Source organism: Aulostomus chinensis, chromosome 14 (genome assembly GCF_037954235.1).
Source record: "Aulostomus chinensis isolate RoL2024-O1b breed Wild chromosome 14, RoL_Achi_v1.0, whole genome shotgun sequence".
Classification (NCBI taxonomy): domain Eukaryota; kingdom Metazoa; phylum Chordata; class Actinopteri; order Syngnathiformes; family Aulostomidae; genus Aulostomus; species Aulostomus chinensis.
Genome location: NC_141333.1, coordinates 16,753,943 through 16,779,987, shown reverse-complemented (window position 1 = coordinate 16,779,987; position 26,045 = coordinate 16,753,943). Strand labels below are relative to the sequence as shown.

Here is a 26,045-nt window from a genome sequence, read left to right as displayed (position 1 = left end):
AGTTTAGTCACACTCGCACTGACTGTATGTTTCCCTCAGACCCCCCCTTAACACACACACACACACACACACATACACACACACACTCCATAGCTGTTGCTATTGGAACTAAAGTAAAATTAATCAGAGCTGGAGAGTCAGTCCATGTTTCGCCCAATGATCCTAAAATACAAAGAGTAGAAAGTTATTGAAATCCTCTTTTTGTGTGTGTGTGTGTGTGTGTGTGTGTGTGGGTGTATGTGTGTGTGTGTGTGTGTGTGTGTGTGTGTGTCAGAGACAAACAGTGTGTGTGACAGAGCAGGATGACAATATATGCAAGTGGAATGTCACTGCTCTCACTTTGATTGCTTATTTATGAATCAGGCTAATCAGTAAACCCTCAGCTGAGATACACACTGTTAGCCAGGCGGGTGGTGTGAGAGGAGATGAGGAGGGCAGAAAGAGCGGAGGGACCCCTGCTCAGCGCTAGCTAGAACACTCTCTACCTCTGATTAATAAGGCATCATTTGCAGTAGAACAATTTTCCCCCTCTTTTTCCCCAATTTCCTGTTTTCCTATGGAAGGACTTTTGCATGTTTACAGCTGCTTCTCTCAGCATCACACCCCTGCTAGAAATGAATAACCCCACCTCACGTCACCATCTAGGACAGTTGAAAATGATGCTTTTAACAAATGGTTTACAAGATAGATTTGTCAGCCAAAAAAACGTATGAGTCCATACAAATTGTTTGCTTGTTTTACACGTGATTAGATGAGAAATAAGAACGAAACTTTCCCTCTTTTGTCTTTGACATGTAAAATATGATGATAATAAACCAAGGGAAATGTAAGCTACAACACAATGAAAACTTCAGAGCCACACTACCGTCTCTAAAGCTGTGTAATGTCGTCATTTTGATAGAAATCATGAGAAACTGTCAAATGTACTTTCCCATTTCCTCGCCGCATGAACACAAGGGAACACATTCAAATCTGGACCCTAATGACTCATAATGAAATTACTAACATCCTCATATAACAGAAACATCTTAATTTTAGTATGTAAGTATTTGTTGAAAAGTGCCACAGCGACGAGTCCTTAGGAATTTCTGAAACACATCTGTTGCCGTCCGTAGTACATTTTTATTAAAAAGTGATGTTGTGAGTACTGCCGTTTCCTTCGAACTCTGTTCTTTTTTTTTGGCCTGCACCCAGTATACTATCAAGATATTACCAAGATTTGCATTATGAATTATGCCTGTTCCTCTGATTGCAGAAATGAGTCCTGAAACTCACAGATAAATTAGCATTACTTTCTTTGCCTCAGGGTTAGTTTTTTTCGTGCAGTTTCAAATAAGTCAGTAAGTACCATGCTAATGTTGAAGTGTGTGTGAAAAATTGCTAACAAGTGGCCAAATGAGACGGCAAGGGTTGCTGTGGACAGTCAATGTCACCATGCCAAAAACGGAAGACGAGCTAAGCTTTTTGTGGTCCGTGGTGTAGTTCATAATACAGCACACAGCTTTGTACTTCCAATCACATTTATGCTTCAAAATCATAAAAGTGGTGTTCATTTATGTAGATTATCTTGCCGAACAAAACATTTCAGTCACACAAACTATTCTGAGCCAGTTGCCGCAGAGCTTATTTTCGGCTATAAACCAAACTCTGATGTAACAATCCCAATGCCTTTGCTTGGGTGAACCATGGCAATTATAAATTCCCAGCTGGCCATCAGTAATATGTCATCCCTGCAGTATAGCTGAGGCTGATGGGAATATGATTGGTTTTGCAAGTGATTTGGATAAAAGAAAAACCCTCGACAGGCTGAATCTCCAGGGGACTGTAAACTGGTGGACAGGCTGACCGCCGCTACCATCCCAAGAGTCTCTCCTCTAACACAGCCAATAAAAAGTTCAGCCACTTTCTTCATTAGTTACTCATCCCACTCGCTTCCCAAGGCCCTTTGTGACTGCTACAAGGATTGATATTTTGATGAGGTGATGATTTTAGTCATACCCGCCAGTCACGTCCCTCTGGTGTAGTGTTGATGAAAGTGTTGATGTTGCACGTCTCAAGATGCAGTGAGTCACTCCTAACTTTAACCGCATCACTGACCTGAGTATCTCTCTCTCTCTCTCTCTCTCTCTCTCTCTGTCTCTCTGTCTCTCTCTCTCTCCGTCCCGATAGGGCTTAATGAGGATTGGCTGGATCGACGTGGTCACAAGGGTTATCTAACTGTGTGACAGGTTAACAAGAGCCAGTGACTCTCTTTATCTGCAGGATCAGACAAAATCTGGACAAAGGATGTTCCACATTGAGCAGTAATTGGAGTGACCTTACACCCCAGAGAGTCCAGACACTAAAATGTGAGGAAACCCTGAACAAAATAACACAAATATCACTGCACAGTTTCTGGGATCCTTTTGGCTCCTGAGCAGGATATTTCACCAAGCTTTAATGAAACAGATGGCTACATTTAAAGGCTTTTGGCTGGCTAATAAATAAATGATTCCTCTCCGGTGTGTAAAATAATATCTACTTATGCGTGGGTGTGTTTTTGTCCTTCAAAACCATCAATGGCGCCACTGCAACAAATTGGCCAAAAGCTTTAGTCTGCATGTGATAACAAACCTGAACGGTGAAGCTCTTTCCCCGGAGGTGGTGGGAGGAGGGTGGGGGCGCATATGATGAAGAGCTGGGTGACGCAGCTGAGAAAGGAAGGAAGGAAAGGGAAGGAGAGATGGATAGAACAGAATTCAGAACGAGGAGGAGGAGGAGGGTGTGAAGAGACAGTGCGTAGGCAGACTGCGTGGGAAGGAGATGCTGCATAATCAGCTTTCCAGGGTTTTCTCCTTCTCTCTTATCTTTACTTTCTCCTTTGTCCTTTTTAGCTTTATCAGCCTTTTTCTACTTTCGATTAATTTTCAGCTTCATTATTGTCGGGAAGTAATGTAAACATTACAATAGTTTTCCATTATTTTCTCGCTTAATAATCTCTGCCAGTCGCAGTACACATAGTAAAACCCCTTGTTCTGTTCAATCAATGTTATTCCACATGTACTTGGCATTGGCATTCACTTAACTACAAATGATAAGTGAGAAATAAAATAATCGTGAGCAAAGTGGAAGCTGGTGAGTCATCAGCATCTCTCGCACGTTTGAAAGGCGCCTGGAGCTGCTCAGTTTGAATGCAATCTCTGGAGAGAGAGGTGGGGAGGAGGGGAAGGCGTGGGTGGAGGGGGAACAGAGGAGCAGGTGGTGGTGAAGGGGAGCAAAGAGGAGGGTTGTAGTGGGTTTTCCTCACAGAGAGAAATCTCCCTGAATACTAGGCATCTCTGTGACAACCATCTTATATTGGTACAGAGCAGTGTGTGTGTGTGTGTGTGTGTGTGTGTGTGTGTGTTTGTGGCAAGGGGGGAGGTGGTTGATGGTAAATATGTGTTCATGTGTACACGGCAAACCTTGAATGTGCAACATGTGGGTGGTGGGTGTGAAGTAAGGGTGCAAAATAAGGAACGCCATCGTGGTTCAAGATAGAATGAGTAATACTTTGGTAGTGAATGAAGTCACCTGAATAAGAGAATTTAGCATTGGGATCTGGGAGCCGCAGCAAACCCCATTATCAAAATATCCACATTTAAACAACCCACTCATGTAGAAAAAGACAGAAACAGACAAATGCAGGGAAAACATTTGTTTCTCAGCTGGTTATACCCCTGTGATGACCAGCATACCCTTATGGACTGACTTTGAAAGATGTTTTGGATGACATAGCAGCTGGGAGGTAAACGTAAAACAATAAACATCAGTAAAACATTACAGCTATGCATATTTTCACACAGGCTACTGGGACTATTTCTAGCCTACAGAAGGTCGTCACCGACAGAACTGAAAAATAGTCTCACTCATGAGACACCCAGTCCAATACAGTCCCAGAACACATGTCTATGTCAGGAAGTTAGGTCGTACTAAAAAAAATTTTTACCATGGAAATCAAAAGAAAGGAGTTGTTCCCACCTTAAAGGTCCTGGTCTCACATTCTGCTATCAACTCACACTTTTTTTTTTTTTTTGCATTTTGTTTGTAGCCAGAAGTGCAGAGAACCCAGGATTTCTCTCCAGTGCACAGCAGCAATGTATGATTTTGACATAGATTTACCATTGATCACATTAGCTAACATAGATTAGCTAGGTTAGCTCCTGTTAGGTAAGATGCTGCTAATGTTACAGTACTGAGCCAATATTTCTCGTGCCCGTAACTTCCACTTAAAAAGTAAGAAATTAAATGCCTTTGCTATTCCTCTACAAAAGTTGTTCTTCCTTGGCTGTCTTTCATTTTAATTTCCCTATAAGGAAAATTGCTTTGGCCGCCATGGCCGTATATAAAACATTCATGCGAATGAAACAGCTGTCAACATCAGTTTATCATATCATCTGAGGCTCATGATGTAAAGCAGCTCTCGGGATAAAAACTGCTTTTTGATATTGCTATCACTTTCGTCACTCTGAGCTAAAATAATCCAGCCAGTATGTTTTAGATCAACTACTTCAGGCATGAGGACACTTTGTTATCTTAGAGATAAACTGGAATAACCACGTTGTGTGGTTCTGCCAACCTGTCACGGTTTTATTTATTTGTCCAGACTCATGTAGACTGTAACCTTTGTGATACAGAATTTCCATCCATCCATCCATCCATCCATTTTCTTCCACTTATCCTGATTAAGGGACACAGGGGGCTGGAGCCTATCCCAGCAGCTTTCGGGTGAGAGGCGGGGTTCACCCTTGATGGGCCAACACATAGAGACAGACAACCATTCACACTCACAGTCACACCTACGGTCAATTTAGAGTATCAATCAGCCTCGTCCTCTCTTGATGTCTTTGGACTGTGGGAGGAAGCTGGAGTACCAGAGAGAACCCACACAGGAACAGGGAGAACACGGAGACTCCACACAGAAAGATCCTGTGATGAAGCTGAGACTCGAACCTTCTTGCTGTGAGGTGATAGTGCTGACCACTGTACCATCGTGCTCCCCATATAGAATATCAGGGACTTTCATTTTGAAAAGTCAAAGCGTTACTGAGATGACCATGAACATCTAGCACTCCATTTTTCAGAACATCAGGATGTCCCGTTTTTGGTTGACCTTTGACCTTTTGGATGCAAAATGAGATCATGCTATCGTTTCATGCTATTAAAATAATGTGATAAATTTTTGTCATAATTAAAATGTTAATTCTAGAGTTATAGCTAGAATTTTTTTGTGTGTGTACACAGTTACATTAGACCACCAAAATCATTTCAGTTAATCTTTGAGTTCAGTTTTTTGCCAAATTTGGAGAAATTCTATAAATTTCTTAACTGAGTGAATTGTTATGGAATGGTGCCAGCGCAGAAATACAGTAATATGTTGCTACAATGGGGCCCCTTGATGGTTGCTTGAGCTTTGCACACATTTAAGCTGCATGTAGCAAGAATCTGCTCTGGCAAGGCACTGTCCTGGGACCCCCAGGACACAGAGCCAGTACCTACTATCCACTCCTGGTTATCCATTGAGAGTGGCTTTGGAGGGTTCACAGACCAAATGTAATATCCAGCTGTGTAGCAAAATGGATTAACTCTTTTGTTTGGTCCCTGTTGACTCAAAACCCCATCACTGCAGTAAACTGCAGTTTTTCACAGAGATGCAGAAGCCAAGCAGTAGAAAAATAGATGTGATTATGGATGGGTTTTTTTGGTTGGTATTTCAATGGTGAAAAGGTTGTTTTTTGGGGGGATTTTCCACTCTCATGTAGAGAGGAAAATCCTTTTCAAACACCCAACTAGCATACTAGTCAGGCATCTGTCTGAGCGACTGGTGATTGCAGATAATGAACACGGTGATTGAACTAGTGCTCAGGATGATGCAAATGGCTAAAACAGAGAGAATGGGCAGTCTGAAATCTTTCCCCAGCCATCACTGGATCAACGTAACTTGTTTCAAAGGCACAATTCACTCTGTGAATGAGAGGAGCAAAGAGATCTGTTTCATATCAACGGCTGGATTAGCGTATATATTTAAATGCAACACAGTACAATGCTGCTGTAAAAATCGTAGTTTTTGAGACGAAAACATCACAAATGAATGATGGACCGCAGCTCAGTCTGTCTCAGCTCTTTTCTGCATTTGGAGCAGCAGGCCCCTCTATGCAGTCTGCTGCATCTCATCCAGTAAAGCTCTGCAGTTCACTTCATCTTGACTTTGATATATGGTTCGATCGGTGGCTTGGCAGTATCCCAGACTCTGCTAAGGCAAGCTGCGGCTCCTCCTTTAACAAACCTGCTCCTTTAAAGAGTCAAACATTGCATCATTTAGTTCAATCCCTGCCTATTGTTCCCTGTTTTTCTCAGTTTGATGGACAATGTACTAATGCAAAGCAGCCTCCTGTTACATAGCGCTCAAACCCACACATTTATACTTGGTGGTGCCTCTGGTTGTTCTTGCATAATCAGTTTTTTCGGTGTTATATCTAGTCACATTAAAGCGTGTACATGCAGTAAGAGCTGGAAAATGATTACATTGGTTGCACCCTGAATTTAAGCATCAGCAGCAGGTTAAAATGATTTGGCTGAAATGTTGTGAAAGAAAGAAAGAAAGACATGTTAGCTTGTCTTCAATGGTTTACATGCATGCTAATGTTCTACTACCATGAAGAAAATGGCAATATTCTGAATTTCATCAGGGTGATGTAAACTACCCATTTTGTTTGGATTTTCAGGATTTGACCATTTTCTGATAAAGACATGTGGGATATGCTGGCATTCTTTGTGGACAGCATATGCACATATTTACAGCAGTTGACAAACTTGTTTACGGCCAAATGCGTGAGTGTGCTAGCTTCTTTTAGACCGCTAACTGGGCCAATTTGCACATAACCTGAAATAGATTCATAGTCTTCCTCGTAATTAAACATGTAGTCATCATGATGTAAGCAAACAGGAGAATTTTCTCTAGCAAAAACCAGTGTTTAATATTTGTTTTTGCACAGGAGAGAAATGATTACTAACTTTATTCCTGCCTTTCTGATTAGCCAGGTAGAATTTGCATTTTGCATCTAAACAGAATTATTAGCATAATATTCATTTTTCCTTTGTTGGAATATTTTAATTTTTGAAATGAGGGAAAAAAGGGTAATAAAAGTTGTATAATGGCCGCTTGTAAATGTAGTTAGTGTTACGGGTTCAGATTTTGCTTGTTTCTAAACTCAGAAAAGCAAGGGAAATCAATAATAGTGTGCAAAAAGTAATGCAGATGTTCTCTTTGTAGATCACAGGCTGGATTTGTCTTATCTCACCAATTAATTTGGACAAGTTGATAAGAAGAGGCAAAAAATCAATACAAGCCAAAGCAACAGGGAAAAAAATGAAATGAGATTCATGAAAGGGAACCTTATCTGCGATCTGTTCCCACGGCTTGATGAAAGACCGACCCTTCAAAATAAGGCAAGCTACAACAGGTTTTTGCTTTATTCCTTTATTCACAGATTGAAAAAAAAAAACAACCCTAAAATAACACTTTTGTATGATTTGGTCCCTCAAGGCTCGATAAATTTGATCTACTAAAGCAAAGGTGTTTAGAAAGCTTTTTTTTTTTTTTAATGAGAAAGAATGCAGTTTTACTAACAAGCAAGAAGTACAGAAATACTCTCAAAGAGATAAATCTCATTAGTTAAAGCATCCTAGCATGACTCTTCAAAGTGGATTCCATAAAATATAAACTCTCGTTAACTTCTGCGTCGAACGAATGAGCGTCAACTATGGGCTTTATGTATCGCAAGTGTGAGAAAATATGAAGATTTGTTCTAAAATGTAAACTCTCATGCAGACCTACACACAGCTATGCATCGATGCATTTGACAGGCTACGGGTTAGTACACAAACACCATTTACCCCAGCATCTGTCTACACCTAATAGAGGACACTGATTTAGTCTAGCTCATGTGACATTGTGCTTGTATACACAGCAAATTTTTATCTCTTTGTACAAATATACGAATTTTTGTCCTGTTCTTGTTTGTTGGTGGTTGAGCTATTGTACTGACTCGCTGGTTTTTCACGGCAATTTTCTGAGCTTATACTGTATTCAGAAAGGAGGCATCTTCAGAACTCAGAGGTGCATTGATAATACTGACCAGCACTGTCATAAAAGAACTCTTATCATCTAAAAAAAACTCATTTAAATTCACCTCCTTTTATCTTAACCATTGTTCTCCTAATGACTATCATAGCTTGTGCCCCCTCTCAGCTCAACAGGAGACTCCTCTCATTTAAATTTAGGCTAGCGTGTTAAGCATCATCATCATCATCATCATCATTATCATCATCATTATCATGCCCAATCAATGCAAAGAGTTTTTTCTTCCTCCTTTGATTTTCTATTCACTTCTTTCCATTTACTGCAGTGTAACAGCCTCAAAGAATGAGGGAAGGGAGACGGGATGAAAGGGCTTCCCCTCGCTCTCTCTTTCACTCTGATTTATATTCAGCACCATCTTCTGCAGTGGCTCCCCTTGCTGCACGTGGAGGAGACAGAGAACCCCTACGAGAATGGCCCTTTATCAGCAAAACTGGGTTACAATCAAGCGGCTGCTACTGCAGAGAATGTAAACACAGAGATCTAGGAGGTAAAAATTGATTTTCTACACAATTCCTGAACAGGATGGCCAGTAAAAATTGTTTGTTATGAATGGCAGCATTGGTTATTTTAATTGGAATCCAAATGTGAGACAGTAAGTGAACTTAATTATCAATAACATATTTGGTCATTCCAGTTTCAGAAATTGACATGAATGAAGTTCTCGCTACACTCTGGGGAGGCATCTATCAAGTTTCTGAAAAGAGGGGAATAAGGAAGGAGAAAAAGACTGTCAGATGCAGAAAAGTAAAGCTGTTTGGTTGAGCCCCATGCACAGGCAAGCATGCCTTTCTTATAAATAAACACAGATTATTTGTGATGGCAACCATCTTGTCTTGTAGCATTCATCTAACTGCCCATCTCACAGTAGTAAATGTGTCAACAGGACTCAATCTGAGTTGACAGGTCACGTCAATGGTTCCAGGTGTGCTAACTGTCATTCCTAGCATGTTGTGAGTGACTGTCATGGATAACAAATCGTCACCATACCGGTGTGTTCCTGGCGGTTTGCTGAATCCGTTTCATGGCACCAAACCTGTCCTTTGAGTTGTGTCAGGCCTGCCACACTGTCAGTGAATTTCATCTAAGCAATGCAGATGCACAAAAAACAAACAAGCAAACAAACAAAAAAAGACCTTCCATTTCAATTGGTTTCTGGATGAAATTCACTACTAACGATGTTATTCCTCTCAATTTACTCAAAGCAGTCTTTATAAGCCTTTTTAGATTGTGGCTCTTTAAAATGAAGTCAAGTATTTGGTATGAGACAATTGATGGCTATTGCCTCTGGTTGTAAAACAATCAACCAATCAGAGCATTGTAGGTGGGATTAGAAGTGGAGACATCATCTTCTTGCTACCTGGCAACCTGCCTGAGAAACAGCGGTGGACAGGTGCTGTATGTAAATTGGCTAAGCAGCTAGAAACTAAAGGTATACATCACTGGGTTTTGTACCTAAAGAGGAAATAGTCACTGTAGCAGGAAGAAGCAACCAGCCACTCTACAGAGAATCCCATTTTGTATCCATAATCATTATCTTTTGGTAAAACATTGACAGCTTTGGGTGGTCATGCTAAGAAAGTTAGCATTTTCTTGTTTATTCGATTAGGGGGCAAGTAAGCTTTCTCGTCATATCCTGCCCCCTCGTTGGCTTGAGTGTGAGTGTGAGTGTGAGTGTGAGTGCTAACCCTTGAGGTGACTTGCAGAGAGTATAGAAACCACTGAAGTTTATGCTCATATCCTGACTGAGTGACTTCTCTTTTAGCCCATAAATAGTGATAAAAGTACCTATTTTCCATTAATGCATCATCAAAGGCCCGACTGGTAACTGTGTAGCTACCACTCTAATAGCACCTGGTTTCACAGTGGATCATTGAGTGCAGAGGCTACACCGTCCATTAGCTTCCATATCTCATACCGGAGGGCAGAAGCAGAAATGACAATGGTAGACACACCAAAAGAGAGGATACATAGATTCCTGATAAGAATCAGTGGAAGAAAACCATATAAATATAATGATAGTGATTCTGAAATCTTCGCTGTATCCATCCATCTTGATGGGGCGGAATGGTTTTGGGGTAGAGTGGCCATTTAGTAACTGGACGGCTACCGGTTTGATCCTGCAGTTTTCAAGTATCTTTGAGCAAGAAACCGAGCTCTCTGACATCAGTTTATGGATGTGTGTTTGAATATGTGTTATCATTTATTTGCAGTTATATCTTTTGTCACGCTGAGTTACTAAGTGGTTCTGGGAATTGCTGTTTCTAAAGGGACTGACTTGAAGCCTACTTTTAGGTGTTTTGTTACGGGTCTGGGTCATGCCATCCAAGCTGTATACATTTAAACTGACACAAGACAAATCAAACAGAAAGAGGAGTGAGCTTGTCAATGAGGATGACTGGAGCCCTGCTACACTGGGCTGTGGTCTGGAGAAGCATGTGTTGCTGTCACTGTTATACACTCAGTCGCTGTGTCCTTGGTCCTGCGAAGGCCAATGTACAGCCTCTCGTCAAGGTTAACAGTCAGTTTGTCCGTGAGCTCTGCTGTGATGGTTTGTGGGCCATGGCCTGAGGAGCAGTGCAGCTGAGAGGGGGGGTGTTCATCCAGGGGCTCCAGTCCAGATGGTTTACTGTCCTCCTGAGGGTCAAGTTGCTCACCTGGTGCTCCATCTTTCTCTGAGATAGACTGATGAAAAAGTGGGGGAGAAGATGAGACACTCTCCTCAGAGTCTCTGAGTTTGACACTCTCTGTCTCTTCATCCTCAGCAGTTGCAGACTTTACCTTTGGAGCTTCAGATGTGCTGCCGTCGCTGGTCTCCTCATCAGGTGCACTGACAATCCGGGGAAGTGTACTGTGGTAGCTTGTGTCGAGGGGGTAGTTTACACTGACACCCCTCCGCAGTGGTGTTCGTTGTCTTTCAAACGACGACTGGAAGTGTCTGACACCGGGGTCGCTCCACTGCTTGTGCCGCTGCCACTGCTTGCGAAGATGGATTCGGGATCGGTGCTTTCTTAGAGGTGATTCCTGCAGGTCAAACTGAGGATCGTGACGGAGAAATTCATGGAAGAGCACATCTGTTTTCTCATCTATGCTGTAGTCTCTCCGGTGAAGGGTGGGAGGTTCAGGGGAAGGCTGTGAAGCTTCTCGGGGTTTGAGCATCTGACCATAGGGGAACCAGATGGGTGAGCCAGCACCAGTTTCAATGGAAACTCCTGCAGTAGCACCCAACAGCAGCTCATCATCTGGCTCCTCCTCATAGAGATGAGACTCAAAGCTCTCTCCAATAGTGCCAGTTCGCCCTGCGTTGGTGAAGTGGTGCCTCTTCTCATGGGCTGTTCTGTCCTTAGGACTGCCACTGCTGCTGCTGCTCCCAAACACTCGCAAGTCTTCTGGACCACGAGACGGCGCCTCTATTGATGCATAGCCGCTGTCCATTTGCAGCAGTTTGCGAGTCCCTGTTTCTCCCTCACTGCTCCCTCGTTCTGACTCTGTACTTTGCTTTTTCCTGTTTGTCATCTTCTTCACCCCCAAACTCTCATCCATATACACAAAGAAGTTCTCTCCACCATCTGCTTCATCCCCTAGATCCTGGGATGGGTAGCTGGGGAGCCCTCCTCTTTCCTTATCTGTGCGTCCGCTCAGCGAACACACACTGTCAGCATCGCTGCACACCGAGTTCCTGTCATTGTTACTGCTCTGGTCAGAAGCAGCATATTGTTCAAGTGATGCACGTAAGGTCCAGATATCTCTGTAAAGTGACTGGGGATCCTGAAGATCAAGGGGGTCCAGAGGGTCAACACATTCCCTTCTTGATAGGGCCTGTGCTTCATCTTGGGGATCAGGGGATAGGCCAATCACCCCTGGTCCTCCATGACTGCAGCTGGGTTCTACCATCACCTCAACCTCTACCCTATAGTGTGCACACAAGTACAAAGAAACAAGATTAAAAGAAAGAAAGCTAGGGAAAGGGAGGGAAAGAAGCACAGAAACATGCAAAACAAGTGTCTGAACATTGCCCTAAATACCACATTCATCTGAGATGCAGCAGTTAACAGTGCACAGAATGATTGTCATGACTTGCAATGACTGCTGGTATGTCCCTACACTGAAATCCGCTCAATAATGATACCAAAAGGTTATCATAGCAGCAAAATTACACAACAAATTATATACCGTACATAACATGAAATCACTTCAGTGATATCAGTAACAATTATAAAATGACCAAAAGGAATCATCAAATTTCTCCGCTTATGGTAGCTTCCAGGAAATTGCTTTTCTGTACAAAACCAAACATTTGCAAACACAGGAAATACTCATGTGTAATGTTCATTAAGGGAAAATAAGTGCTTATATAAGGCACAGCTTAGAGGGATTGGATATTTTTATTGCATATCATAATATTGAGCAAACTCTTCATTACTACGAACTCAAGCTAACAAAATCCCAATAACCTTTGCACTTTTGTGGACATCATGTCATTATTAGACAATGCCAGCAATGGAATGGTTCCCTCAGTCTCAAATAAACCCTGCTTCCCGGTACAGTAGTCTTCTGCAAGTGCACTCCGGGAATCCCCCTAACTCTGGATTAAAAATGAGATTGGTTTTGGAAGACCTCCTGTTCACAGGGACCATTTCATATGAAGATCAAACTGTGGTTCAACACAACCAATCAGTGAGATGCTTTTTATTGAAACCAATTCCCCATAATAAAAAAAAAGCTAAAAAGGCAGTTTCACATAAATATTTTCGGTGAGTTTAAGTACTTCTTGTTTATTTGTTGCTGGATTATCAGGAAATTTGTTTTACATGAGCATGCCAGATGAGCATGTTTTTTTGCAATACCACTTCACCAGCTTATGAAAGCAGACTTATGTTAAGGCAAAGTGATGAAGAACCTGGACTTATATGTACTATATGTATCATTCCAATATGTTTTCTTGTACACAGTGAAGAAATGAGTGCAAAGCAAAGCAGTGATCAGGATGAATGGCAAGGGAATTAAAGATACCTGCCGAGGGACGGGGATGGTGTGGAGGGAGATGAGAGGAGCCGCGTGGTGGGCTGGCTGGTACGGTAGGTGATATCTTGAGTACGGGCGATGTACTGGATGAGGTCTATGTGGTGTGAATCGTTGTCGTCCTGGTCCATGCTCTCGCTGGCGGCTCGCTGGCGCTGGAACGGCCTCCTCTTTGGAGAACCTGACTCGCAGTGAATATGGGGACAGAGCAGAGAGTAGTTTGTTGTAAAAGTTTTGTAACAGCAGGCAGGACTGAAATGAGAATCCAGAGGAAAACTTAAGGTGTCTGAGGAGGATTTTTGTGATCATTTTGAGTCTCTTGGGATGATAGAACTGATCCTGGGATAATGCAAGGGAGAACCAGCAGGGTGGATTCACTCAGGGGCTCAAATTGACTTAGAAAGATGGTACCGTGTCACCACACCATCTGTGCTGTTCATGTGTGTGTTTGTGTGTGTGGGTATAACTACAGCCACAAAAACAGGTAAAAGACCTGTTTGGGAAAAATAATTTTAGGGACTAGGTGACTCATGTGGTCAGACTAAATCTCCAGGAAATGAATTTAAGTCCATAAATACATCACAAGTGAATAAACATATCTGAGCCTGTGTGCATTTATGTGTTTGTGTATATCTGACTCTTGGCAGTCAGATGGTATCTCACAGTTGGATGCTGGAGCTCCCTGTTTAACACTGTCTGTTGATTACTGATGATACAAGGCAAAACAAAAAGAACTAAAAATACTGCATCATGGTTTTGTGCTCCTGTGATAGGCTGTGAGGTCCAGAATCCACCAGTATCATGATTCCTTCGAGAATACAGATTATTCCCATTGTGTCGATGGGGTTTTGTTCATGTGCACCAGACCTTATCAAGTACGGACAAAATATACATCTTATACATACAAATACGTCTTGTTTTTTATCTTACATGTTTTAAATTTCTTTTTGCCTTAATCTGGAATCAAACAAATTTCACTACTCGTGTAAAAGTTGTCCCACATTGGAGCTGGATTTGCACTGAACATCAGAGATTATCCACATAGATATCATACTTACATCATATCTTTAAATACTTAGGCAAAAATATCTCTTGACACTTGGGGTTTATGCACAGTGTTGAGCCTGTCACACTGACCAGGTCCATTGAACTCTGACCCCTAAAATATTTCCAGTTCATTCTTGAGTCTCATTAGATGTTTGGGCCAAATATGAAGAAATTCCCTCAAGGCCTTTTGCAAATAGCGTATTAAAATGAATGTGACAGGCAGACAACCGGAAAACATAATGACTCAGGGTATCTGGAGGCATTAGCGTAGACCTATCTAACCCATGTTCCAGATCCTAACCCCCTACCCTCTAAGCACAACACCCCTTGCAGCCCTAACTGTAAACTCCGTATGGAGCTACAAAGAGAAACCAGAGCAAGCGTATAGTGGAAGAGCTGGAGAATGAAAAGATAATTGCCTAATGTTCCGAAAGCGTATAGCCACAATGTTGTTCCAGTAAAGTATCAACAGTACAATATTATTTTCCCTGTGAGAACCACATTGCACTTTCCTGCTGTTCTGCTCAGATAGCTTGAGAGCTATTCTAAGAGAAATACCTCCAGAAAGACATCACACATAGTCAAGCATCTCTCACCTCTCGTGTCAAGACTTGAGGCTCTCTGGCTGTTGTCCAGTTTCCATTTCTTGATCTTGAAGTATGGACTTGCTCCCTCCAGGCTAGCATGACGCCGCAGTTTAGTGAAGAACTGCAGCATCGGCCCCTGGCCTCCCGCACTGCTGCCGGCAGGAGAGACACCACTCCCCACCGCAGCCCCTTCTCCCACACTAACACTGCTGCCTCTGCCCTGGGGCCCCATCATCTCCATCTGAGAAAAGTGGTCAGGAAGAAATTGTGTCAAGACTGATGGTCTGTGGAAAATCTTCACTGACAGGGATGCTCCACATGGGCTTCCTTCCTTGTTTACCCATCAACCACCACTCTTATTGTTCTTCCCTTGGGCTGTAAGACTTTTACAAATGACAATGTACACATCATGTTGACTTATGTGACAATGTTTTACCTCAATTTTTTTCACAAAAAAAATCAAAATTTTCCCATTCATGAAGACTGAGTTACCACCTGATGTGTAATGCAGAATAAAGAAATTGAAGGGAACTTACAGAGCTACTGCTTGGCTCCTTGGGACTGAGAGCATTGGCGTTCCCACTGAAGCTGGTGTCCACTACAGTTGAGTTGAGTGCATCTCCAGGGAGCGCACAGCTGGGATTGACACTCAAACTGGTCAGTGCTGTTTGTGGTAGGGGGCACAGCATCGGCTGAAAGGAAGTAAACCCACATTTAGTCCCTCATCTCATTTCCTCATCACCTTTACATTACCTCTACTAAGGATTCATATAATTACCAGCACTATTGACCATTGATTTGTTTGTTGGCAGGATATCTCAAAAACGAATAAATATAATATATTTAACAAGTAATTAACTTCTGGAAGTGATCTGTACCTTCCTGAAGACTGTTCTAGGTCAAAGGAGGCGAATGGTTCACAGTGGTAGTTCTGAACGTCACAGACAAATTGATCGAAAAGACCTATTTTTCACACTCTAGTCAATATCTCTGAAAAATGTGAGTTTATTTTGATGAAATGTATGTATTGTCATTGGAGAACTAAGTATTAGGCTGTCTGAGATGGTATGGATTGTGTTCTGGCTGGTTGATCTGAGTGACCTTTTTTAGGGGCATGCGGAATAAAATTTATGAACAAATTTTGATGGTCATATTCTGTATCCATGTAGCCTTCTTGTCCATTTTTTTCTGTACTTGGTAGAGCGATATGAAGGGGCCAAGGAAGAACCCATCAAATTTTGCGGTAGATTAGTCATAATGCCAACAGGCAACAGGAAACTGTGTTTTTTTTCTAGGCATACTCCTCTAAGAGGATCAACCAGATTCATTTTTGTCTGAACTGCCGAAAGAGCTTGGTGATGGGTTTTTGTGGAGACTGAATTGTTTAAAAGTTTAAAACAGTATCACCATGCAACCTGTCCAGGGTGAACCCAACCTCTTGCCCAAAAGCTGCTGGGATGGAATCCAGCCCCCCCCCCCCGCAAACCTTAACAGGATAAGCGGAAGAAAATGGATGGATGGATGGATGGATGGAGTATCACTGTGGTAAGAGGGCCAATTCTGATTCAACAACATGTTCATTGACCCATTTTTATTTTGCGCTTCTCCACATCAGCAGAACTCAAAGCACTTTCGATTGTGGCCACTCACCCATTAACATACACACACTGATGGTGGAAGCTGTCACGCAACCAACCTACTCATCAGCAGCAATTTGGGGTTCAATACCTTGCTCAAGGGCACTTCTACAAGATTACAAGGGGAAAGTGAGGATTGAACCAGCTACCCTCTGCTGCCATGCCAACACGGGTTGCACAATTTGATGTAACCAGACTCAGCATTGTGAGATCTTTTCCAAACTTCACATTTGACGAGAGTTCCGATTCGAAGACGTTTACAAGCTGAATTTGAGTAAAAGTCATAGTGCCACCTAGTGGGAGGAAGTAAGCCTGATGTAAAAAAAAAAAAGCATTCTGTTTACATCAAAATTACTGTGTAGTCGTCACGTTATACGAAGCAACATAATATACGGTGAGTGTTTTGTAACACCACTTGATATATTTTCATATATGTGGATATTTTTATCACAATGCACACATTAATCGACTCCTTCACGGAAAATCCAAATACGATCGGCTTTCACTGCCTTTTTGCTTTACACACTCCCCTGTTTTAGTAATTCTCATCTTGTTGGGGTATGTGTTCCTTGAGTGCCCTGTATTTATTGATTTAATCAGTGGCATGCACAGAACCACAGTCTCCTAGCACCTGTGTAGCTCCTCTACAAAATTTGTTTCCATGTTTCTACACCAATGAATGAATATCAAATCCAGGCTCCCACCCAGGCTGTTAGCATAGCACCAGTGATTAAGCACTTTGGTCCAAATGGGAAATCAATGAGCACAGCCAGTTGAAAAATCAGGTATCCCTGATCCCTGCATTTGGGTACATAGTGTTAATACATTCTCTCACCCTGAACCAAGTGATTGATAGTCTTGTTGGCCTAGGTCAAGACTAATTATCCATCAGTACTGAAAGCAGGTCACCTGGAAGATGGAGAGTGCTGACTTAGTGACAGGGCGTGTTGCCACGGTGATGGTGTTCTCAGCTGAGTCGCATTCATGGATGGTGACTATTTTGAGGGCTGGTGGAGGGATGTGGAGGTGTGTGAGGCGGGCATTCTTTAGGTGGTGAAAGTCGCCCTCAGTCAGAGTGTATCTGAAGTAGAAGAGCAAAATAAAAAAAAGTGAAATAATTGATAGATAAATAACAAGACTTATCCTCCTCAAGAGAAACCAGCCGTAGGGTGACAACCATCTTTAAACCCCTTTGAAGCCTCTCTGGCTTCTGCATTTTACCTCCTTCTGAGGAATTTGCACAGTAGCCTGAAGGCTTGAAAGGAAAAATAAGCGACATACAGAGAAAAGTGACATCATGCAAAAGAAACTGACCACAGCATACATAATGCATACTGAATTAATTCACACAACCTCACACTTACATAGTCGTGAGCTGGGCACAGTGAAAAGTGTATCAATGCGTGTGTGTGTGTATGTATAAATATATTTATATATATATGTACTCTCTGACCTGCGGCCCTTCTCCGGTGCCTTCTTGCCATGATCGAAGAGAGCGGCCTCATTGAAAGAGACACGACGGCCTGTGGTGCCAGTGGAGAGAAAGCGCTCTGTCTCTTGATCGTGAGAGCTGGCCATCGACAGGCAGTCGGACTCATCCACCCTGATGGTGATTTCTAACCAAAGATACAAGTGAAAATAATCAGAACAAAAAGACACAGAGCACATTTTTTCATATGGATAAAGAATCTTATGCGTATTTACGGAGACTCGTGTAAAATGTCTGATGTTTAAACAATTTTATTGAGGATGTGCATGGCAATGTGGCAAACAGCTGACTTTAAAACTGAAGGCAAACCTTTCTAAAAGCAGTTGGATAGCTAACAGATGCTGCTTTCTAATAAATCTTTTTTTATTGGAGACATTTACTTGCCCTAAATATTGCAATGTTCTTAACATTACAGTAAAGGTACAAGAATAATTATTAGTTAATCCTTAGTTAACTCCTACGTAACATTTAACTGTGTCCATCAATGGTTTACTAAAGGGGTTCATGTTGATACTACAGGTGAGGTTGAGGTGCTACATGTTCCCCACTTTACATTAAGGGTCTTAAAGCTCATTCATAAATAGTTAACTATGCTTAAATCAAGTTTATTCAGCACTCTTGTCTATAACTAAAGCATAAACTAACCACTAATAAAGTAGTGCAATAGATTAGAAATTCACATTGATGTGATAGGAATATCCAGCATCACTCCATCACCATCAATTCAATCCAAACATCACACCACCATCCCCTTCTGCTTCATTACTACTCCCCACCTTCCTCATCTTTTTATCTGTTCCTCTATCAGTTTTCTTACCGTGGGTGGGCTGAGACTCCTCCACATATGTGGTGTTGGTTTTCTCAGGGTCATCTCTGGCACTAGGGCAAACAAAAACATTCAAATAACATTCCGATCATCCCCGAAGGCAAAGCTTGACCTGCTGATCTTTCTGTTCAGTGATGCACCTTATTTGTACGTATCTGTCGAGTTATAAAATCAAGTATAAGACAAGAAAAGGCAAATTCATGGGTGTGAATGATCAGCAGGCTGGTTTTCTAAATGTCTCCCTGCCTGGCTGTGTAATCAACGTTGGCTAGTAACTTGATAACCTTCAGGGCAGAGGGGATCTCTTGAACTGATACAGCAGGGTGCTTTATTAGGTTGCATTTTTCTACTCATCTGTAAGGGAGGAGAGAAAAGGCACCTCATATTGCTTTTTAGTATATTTCATCTTCAATCAGATATCTCTGAGAAGCACAAACCTCCCTATTTAATTGCTGGCAGGTCTCCATACAAGCTTCTTAAATCTCATGCATTCACTTCATGAGGCAGAAAGGAGAAAATTAAATCTCTTTCCAGTCATTTCCCTCCCATTGTGTAGAGCTATGAGTTTGATGTGTGTGAGTGTGTGTGCGTGTGTGTGTGTGTGTGTGTGTGTGTGTGTATGGGTGTGAATTGACTTGAGGGATTGCTCTGTTGCCCCAGATCTGAGTTTCCTCTTGTCTTTCATTTCCTCTGTGGCTCCCACTTCCCGATGTGAGTTTGCAAGTGAGGTGTGTTTATGCGTGTGCATATTCCCTCCCTGTGCACCCAGGGCTGGGGGTTGAGAGATGTGAGATTAATCACTGCCGATGGCTGCTATGAAATCTCATTACACTCATCATTTGTACCAGTCTGGCTGATTCTCCTCTGCTCTCACCAAGCAAGCCTCGTCTTTTCACGGCTCAGCCTAGCGTACACTCGTATATTTAAATGTAGGTGCCGCTGTTGAGGGTAGCAATGTTACCACTGAATGAAACAGATGAATCACAAATTAGCATGACTATGAAGTGTGTTTCCACCTATGTGTGTTTTCATAAAAGCCCCACAGAGGATCCAGAAATGTAAACAGCAGATGTGGTATAACATGCTTAAATGATTCTTACATCATTTTCTACTACCAGCTGTTGCATCACATCTCTCCTCTATTGAAAGATGATGTGTTTAATGCATCGGTTCATTGTCTGATAATAATAAAAGAGCATTTGTTGGCCTGTAAATAGCGCTTGCATGTGAGCTAAGGAAGAGTTTCAAATAAAACTGTGTACTTGTGTGTGTGTGTGTGTGTGTGTGTGTGTGTGTGTGTGTGTGTGTGTGTGTGTGTGTGTGTGTGTGCGTGCATATATGTTTTCATGCAACACAGTAAAAGCAAAACCTGTGCTATGTAATTTAAACTAGTTGCTCTCAACCTCGGGGCAGGACCCTCACAGCAGGGGTTGTAATATCATTTGTTGGTCACCGAATGGTTTTGTTCAAAAAAGTAAAATATGATTTTTTTTTTGACAGGTAATAGTTTTTTAGATTCAAGGGATTTGAACTGATATAATTTGTCTTTGCATAGATTTGACAGAAGATTCAAGCGTACCTGCACACGAAAACCAAGACAACATTTCTGAAACTAAGGTCTGTGTATTCACGTTCACTTTGATGACACAGTTATTCAAATGCATCTAAAACATAGCCGAAGCACATAAAGCCCAAATGGAATGCACCATTCTTGATACTGGATTATCCAGGAGGGTCATGACTCAAAAAGGTTGAGAACCACTGTTCTGTTCTTTGTGAAGCACAGATTTTTCAAGGTTCATGTTGTGTAGGGTGCAACACAGGAAATCCTGGGGAATTAAAAAAAAAAAATACAGCAGCACCAAAAACTGTCAGCTAATGAACACTTCTCAGATGCAGTGTCAACACAAACTGAACTTAACAAAAATCCTTTAACCCTTAAAGACAGCTGCACACACAGCCAAAACACTGCGGGTGTTAGGTAGAGCGGTACGAACTGATGTATGCATGGTTTTTGCTTCGCACCTGGGGCAGCATTTCCCTCCGCGACAACAGCGGCGGCAGGTGATGAGGACAACAGAGATGAAGATCAGCAATCCCACCAGGAAGATGGAGAGGATCACCAGGAGGAGCACATAGCCATCTTGCTGCTCCTCTGTCTGGAATGGGATCTCCTGAGATAGAAAGGATGGCAATGGTAAATAGACAGAAAAGGCAGAGAGACTCTTTCCAGAACTTCACACAGCATGACGGTGGCATCAGTATGGTTGTGTTCACACGCTCCCTTCGCTTCAGATAGTCTCATCAGTCAGAAAGGGTATCCTTTGAATATTCTAGGCCAAACTGAGAGACTGGTGGACTTGTCAGACACTCCTCAGCTTGATATATATTGCGGACCCAGTGAGGAGTTCCTTAAGCCTTTTCCGCAGCTGGGCAGTACAAGCTGCTATAAGATCTGAGGGACTTTGATGGCAGCTGTAGACAGAATAGGTGAAAGTGATCTAATTGTTACTCATCATGGTAGTACCAGCAAGTTGTAGCAGTTCAGCTGGAGCTCCATATGCAGACACTGGTAAATTAGGTAGGCACCAGACTCAATTAGTTTTAAAGAAATCCTGATGAGCCCAAATCTAGCTGGACTACACAAACAATTTGCTCTCCAGATTTTGGGGTGGGGGAACCCTGGTTCTAAAACCATCTGGTAGTTAATGGTGAAGTAGATGTTCTCAAACAGGCTGGAGATCACTCATTTTGCTGAGGTGTTCACAACTCTGCTCCAGGTCAATGAGATGGATTGGGTCTTTCCACCAAACTCTCATAGAAGATGAGGCACCATCTGGCACTAATTTCATGGTATACCGCTGAGTCCGGGAGCTTAAGTCTGCCTCATCTTGTCCACTTCTCCCACGATTTCTAACCAGCTGTGTGGTTTTGTGTCAAACTGGGTGCTGGTGAGGTAGATTTCATGGTGTGCCACATTTAATGTTCCTTCATGGTCACCCTGACACTTGAATGGGTCTCCTTTTGCACTTTCAGAGTGGTTCCAGTTTCCTCAGTGTTGCACACGTTTTACTAAACAACTGACAGAACACTTGTCAAGAACTCCTTCTTCTGTTTTTATGTATTCCTGCAAAGCCTTCTCAGAGGTCTCATCTTCACCCATTTGCCTATTTCCCTCCCTCACCCTGGGGATACTGGTCTTTTGGGTCATCATTCAGCAAATGTTCTCCCTCACGGTTTCAGAGTGCGATGGTTCCACCCTTTGAATGTAGCCTGGAAAGACCATTCAGGTCTGGATGGTCTTTCTAAGATATATGATGTTGCTGGAGGACCACTGGAGGCTTGAGTTGGGAAATTGGTCAGGACTAGTCAAGCTTCCTCGTCATTACTGTTGGCTGCATGACGGGTTAATTAATTGGTTTTCTTTAATGTCTTGAGTTAGCATTGGGTTCACTGCTAGGCGTCTCCTGATAGACACTCATTCTTTGGGTTGCTGATACAACATATACATCCTGCATGCCTTCAACATTCACCAGCACAAGAGACATGGTCACTCCTGACTCCATCCTAAATTGAGAGACCTTGGGGTTGTCTGGTTTGATACCCATCTAGGCCCAAATGAGATATTCCTCCAGCCTGATCAGGAGGTGGTGGCATCATCCATGTAGCTTTTGTAAAGCTGCCAGTTGCTAGCTTGCCTGTAATCTCACTCCTTATACCATCTGTCTCCCAGCAAACAAAATGAGTTCAACGGCATCATAAACAGAGTGGGTGAATTTGATCAAATCACTGCTATTGCCTTCTGAAGGTGGTGCCAGCGGGTTGCTGCTTATTGGATTGTGTAAATTGTGAACGTTATTGAAAAAAATGCTGAAGGAATAGGGGAATAGTTTGCAGGAACAGACTCATAAGAATTTAATACATTTAGTAAGATTACATCAACCACAATTTTACAATTGGAAAAACAGTAATTACATACATATAAGGACAAGAAAAATAATTATTTTTTGAGTAACTTCCGTCACCTCATAAGCGATACCTCAAACAATTATTTCCTTGTTAACGAAATTCACAATTGTTTTAGTCTGGCGGTTGATGACTTCAGTTTACTTTGATAATTAAAAACAGGTTATCACAGTGTGTAATTTTATGTTTATTAGTTAATAAATCAACCGGTTAACCTGTTCACTACTAAGTTTCGCAATTAAACAAGGCTAACATGACAAGAATATTATCGTTCTTACAATGACCGATGGAAGCAGGAGAGAAAGCAAACCCTTGTAGAACCAAGGTTATGTACTGTAAAGAGAACAAAGTCTGGATGAAGAGCGAAGGAGGAAACCGATCAGCAAGTGTTGATGAGTGTTAGACTCTGACGTCACATTGTAATTTCTCTCTGTGAGGGGAAATTAAAGTTGAGATTAGATCACAGATTTAATTATTTCAGGTCCAGGTCAGGATGTTCTCTATTAGTCAGTCAATCAGCTAGAGGACAATACTGGAGGTTCTGGTAGAGAGTTGGATTCAAACCCCCCCCCCCCCACACACACACACACATACACAGGAAGTCCGAGAATAAGCTAGTGGTGAAAGACTGACTTACTGTAGAGTTTTCTGGTAGGATGTTCCAGACGGTAGACTCATAGCTCATGGTCCAGGCCAACTTTTGAGTCCCCCTGGGAGACAACACATGTCCACACAAACACACAGAGGAAATGGCTGTTACTGGAGCTTTTCATCCAATCACTAAGACAACCTTACCTGACCGATAAAATGCTGCTGCTAACAAAATTACACATATAGTAAAGATGTAAACAGAATCCAGAGAGGAATAAAATACAACTTTTCAGAAGAAACAGAATCGTGACAGTGAAATCCAGCAATGCAAACTGACGTGTTACAGAGATCAAATGAACATTTACAGGAAACACTGCAGCAGAAAAATAGCCATGAAAGCCTGCGTGCCAAGAGCAGACAACAAATGCATGTGTGGACCTCGCCTGCTGTTACACATAAATCCAACAGAAGATGATAATGTTGGCATCACTGTAATAAATCATTACCCATAATTCCTTATAAAGCAGAAGACTCTCCATCTATCTCCCCTGCCTGCACACCCACACAAACACACACACACACACACACACACACACACACACACACACATACACACACACTGAAGAGAACAGAGAGAAACGCCAGCTCTTACCAAACAGTGGCTCCAGCAGTTAACTTCCACTGTCGCTGCTGCTGCTATGCGTTCTCTCTTACGGATCATAGCCATTAATACTGCTTCTGCTGCATCAAACGCCCACACACACACACACACACACACACACACACACACACACACACACACACACACACACAAAACCTGGATACTCACCCAGCAGGGAAGGAGCAACATGCCAGCAGCACTCCTTGCTCTCCTGCCAGTCACTGCAGCACTCAACTTCAGCACCACAACCAGTGAAACTAGTGCTCTATGCTGCCACCCTGCTGTCTATTTCCCTGCATCTATCATCCAAGCATGAAAACTGTTACGGGAAGTACATCAGGCTGTGACCAGAATGTTTTCCTTGCACTACTGTACCCACATCCTGCTTTAGTCAGGCATCTTACCCTGATGGAGGGCAGTGCGTAGCAGCTTGGATGTGTGCGTCAGGCTAGACTGTCCCCCTCCTCCTCCTCCTCCTCCTCAGCTCCCTTGGTGCATCCTCAGCCACCTCAGCCCACCCAGCCGATTAAGCCTGAGCAGCGGTGTACCCCTCAGGGTTGGCCCAGTGACTTCGTGACTACAGGACGGCCTTGCTGCATGGCTGATAACAAACATACAGCAGTGAGAGATGAGTTTATTACATCTGCATCTTATAAGTATCTGCATTCAACAAAGGCACCCCAGAGCCCACTGCCCCCCTCCCCCCATCATCAACTCATGATGGTCTTAAAAATGAATTGTCAGCTACGTTTTGAATCAGCGGTGGAACTTGCTGGTGGCCTTGGGGTGGCTAAGGGGAGTCCTGGGCTTGCCAGGGTTACCATCTCAGACTGACACCCACCACAACTACAATGAAACCCCACCACCAACATAAATGCCAGAAAATCTATTAATGAACAATACATTAATTAGAGCCTAATTGTATGGAAATGCTGTATCTACTGATGCTATTTTTATGACCCAATAGGATAGAAACTAACCAAAAAGGTGAATATTCACTCAATCTGGCAATGTGGGGTGCAAAAGAAGTGCCATATATGGGATGCTTAAAGACCAGGGGTAACTTGTGCCACCCTGCCCCCCCCCCCCCCCCCCGTTTCCACCCCTTCCAGAAGAAATATCCAATTTCAACATATTTTCTCTGATAAATCAGTAGGAGTCAATGCGAGTTGCAACATCTATAAATTATACATGTAAGACATCAGATTCTTCAGAAGTACTTTAATTACATTGTTCCTATAGAGAGACAATAAAAGATATGAATTTTTAAAAAATTCACAAGTCGTAAATAGTCTAAATTGAGGGTGTAGGGGAAACTGACACATTTTTAAATATCTTTAATTTTTAATTTATTCTGAATGTCTCACTTGTCTTCCATAAACAGACCGAACAGATGGTCGGACAGGGGTGTCCCAGCATTAGCATATGCCGCCAAGCTGAACAAGATTTTGGTCTAATAGCGACGTTATTCACATCTAGCGGCTATGTCTCGTCTGTGTACTTAACCCTTCCAGACAGCAAAAGTAATATGTTGTTTTATTTTTTGGTAAATAGCCTGTTTATAACAGTAAATGAAAGCAAGCATCCCACTTCTTGTTAAGTGGCACTGCAATATTTCTTTCTTTTCGAAAAATAAAAGAGCGTCTTCTCAGGCAGCGGCTTCCTCTGATATCCGCCGGTAACAAACAGCAAACCAAAAGGGGGTCAAATAACCGAATACCAAAGTGAAAATGTAACTTAAATTGGTAATTTATTCTCAGATATGCTATCGCAACATGCTGCAGGATGGTTTTCCTGACAGACAGACAGACGGAGGAGTCAGCAGCAGCTCACGACATCGGCAAGCGGCTCGCATGCAGCAGCAGTCGGACTCACCTGCTCTGCTGGCCCGGTCCATGCAGGGATAGAGGAGCGTCGGCGACATGAAACTACTGTCTGAACACTTTAATGTGGATTTATAAAGCTGAAAGTATTTATGAATGAAACCCCACGGGTTAAGACACACCCACCACCCAGTAAGAGACGCACCACGTGACGCCAAGAGTGAGGTAAATCGGAGTG

General features: G+C 42.5%; 1 protein-coding gene across 4 annotated transcripts; it reads right to left on the bottom strand.

The window, feature by feature from the left end:
* Positions 1–7,493: 7,493 nt before the first annotated feature.
* cbarpb (CACN subunit beta associated regulatory protein b) lies at positions 7,494–25,991 on the bottom strand. Of its 4 annotated transcripts, XM_086224823.1 has the most exons (11): positions 25,860–25,991; positions 24,389–24,585; positions 23,370–23,442; positions 20,792–20,940; positions 18,758–18,819; positions 17,905–18,067; positions 17,361–17,532; positions 15,351–15,506; positions 14,824–15,055; positions 13,172–13,361; positions 7,494–12,068 (listed from the first exon to the last, which is right to left on the bottom strand). In XM_086224823.1, the coding sequence occupies exons 3-11, from the start codon at positions 23,415–23,417 to the stop codon at positions 10,568–10,570; spliced, it is 2,673 nt and encodes an 890-aa protein (XP_086080949.1). In that variant the 5' UTR covers positions 23,418–23,442; positions 24,389–24,585; positions 25,860–25,991; the 3' UTR covers positions 7,494–10,567. The 4 variants fall into 4 exon arrangements, with proteins under 4 accessions (XP_086080949.1, XP_086080951.1, XP_086080950.1 ...); XM_086224825.1 differs by lacking the exon at positions 24,389–24,585 and having other exon boundaries at positions 25,860–25,888; XM_086224824.1 differs by lacking the exons at positions 24,389–24,585; positions 25,860–25,991 and adding an exon at positions 24,153–24,354.
* Between the last annotated feature and the right edge of the window lie 54 nt (positions 25,992–26,045).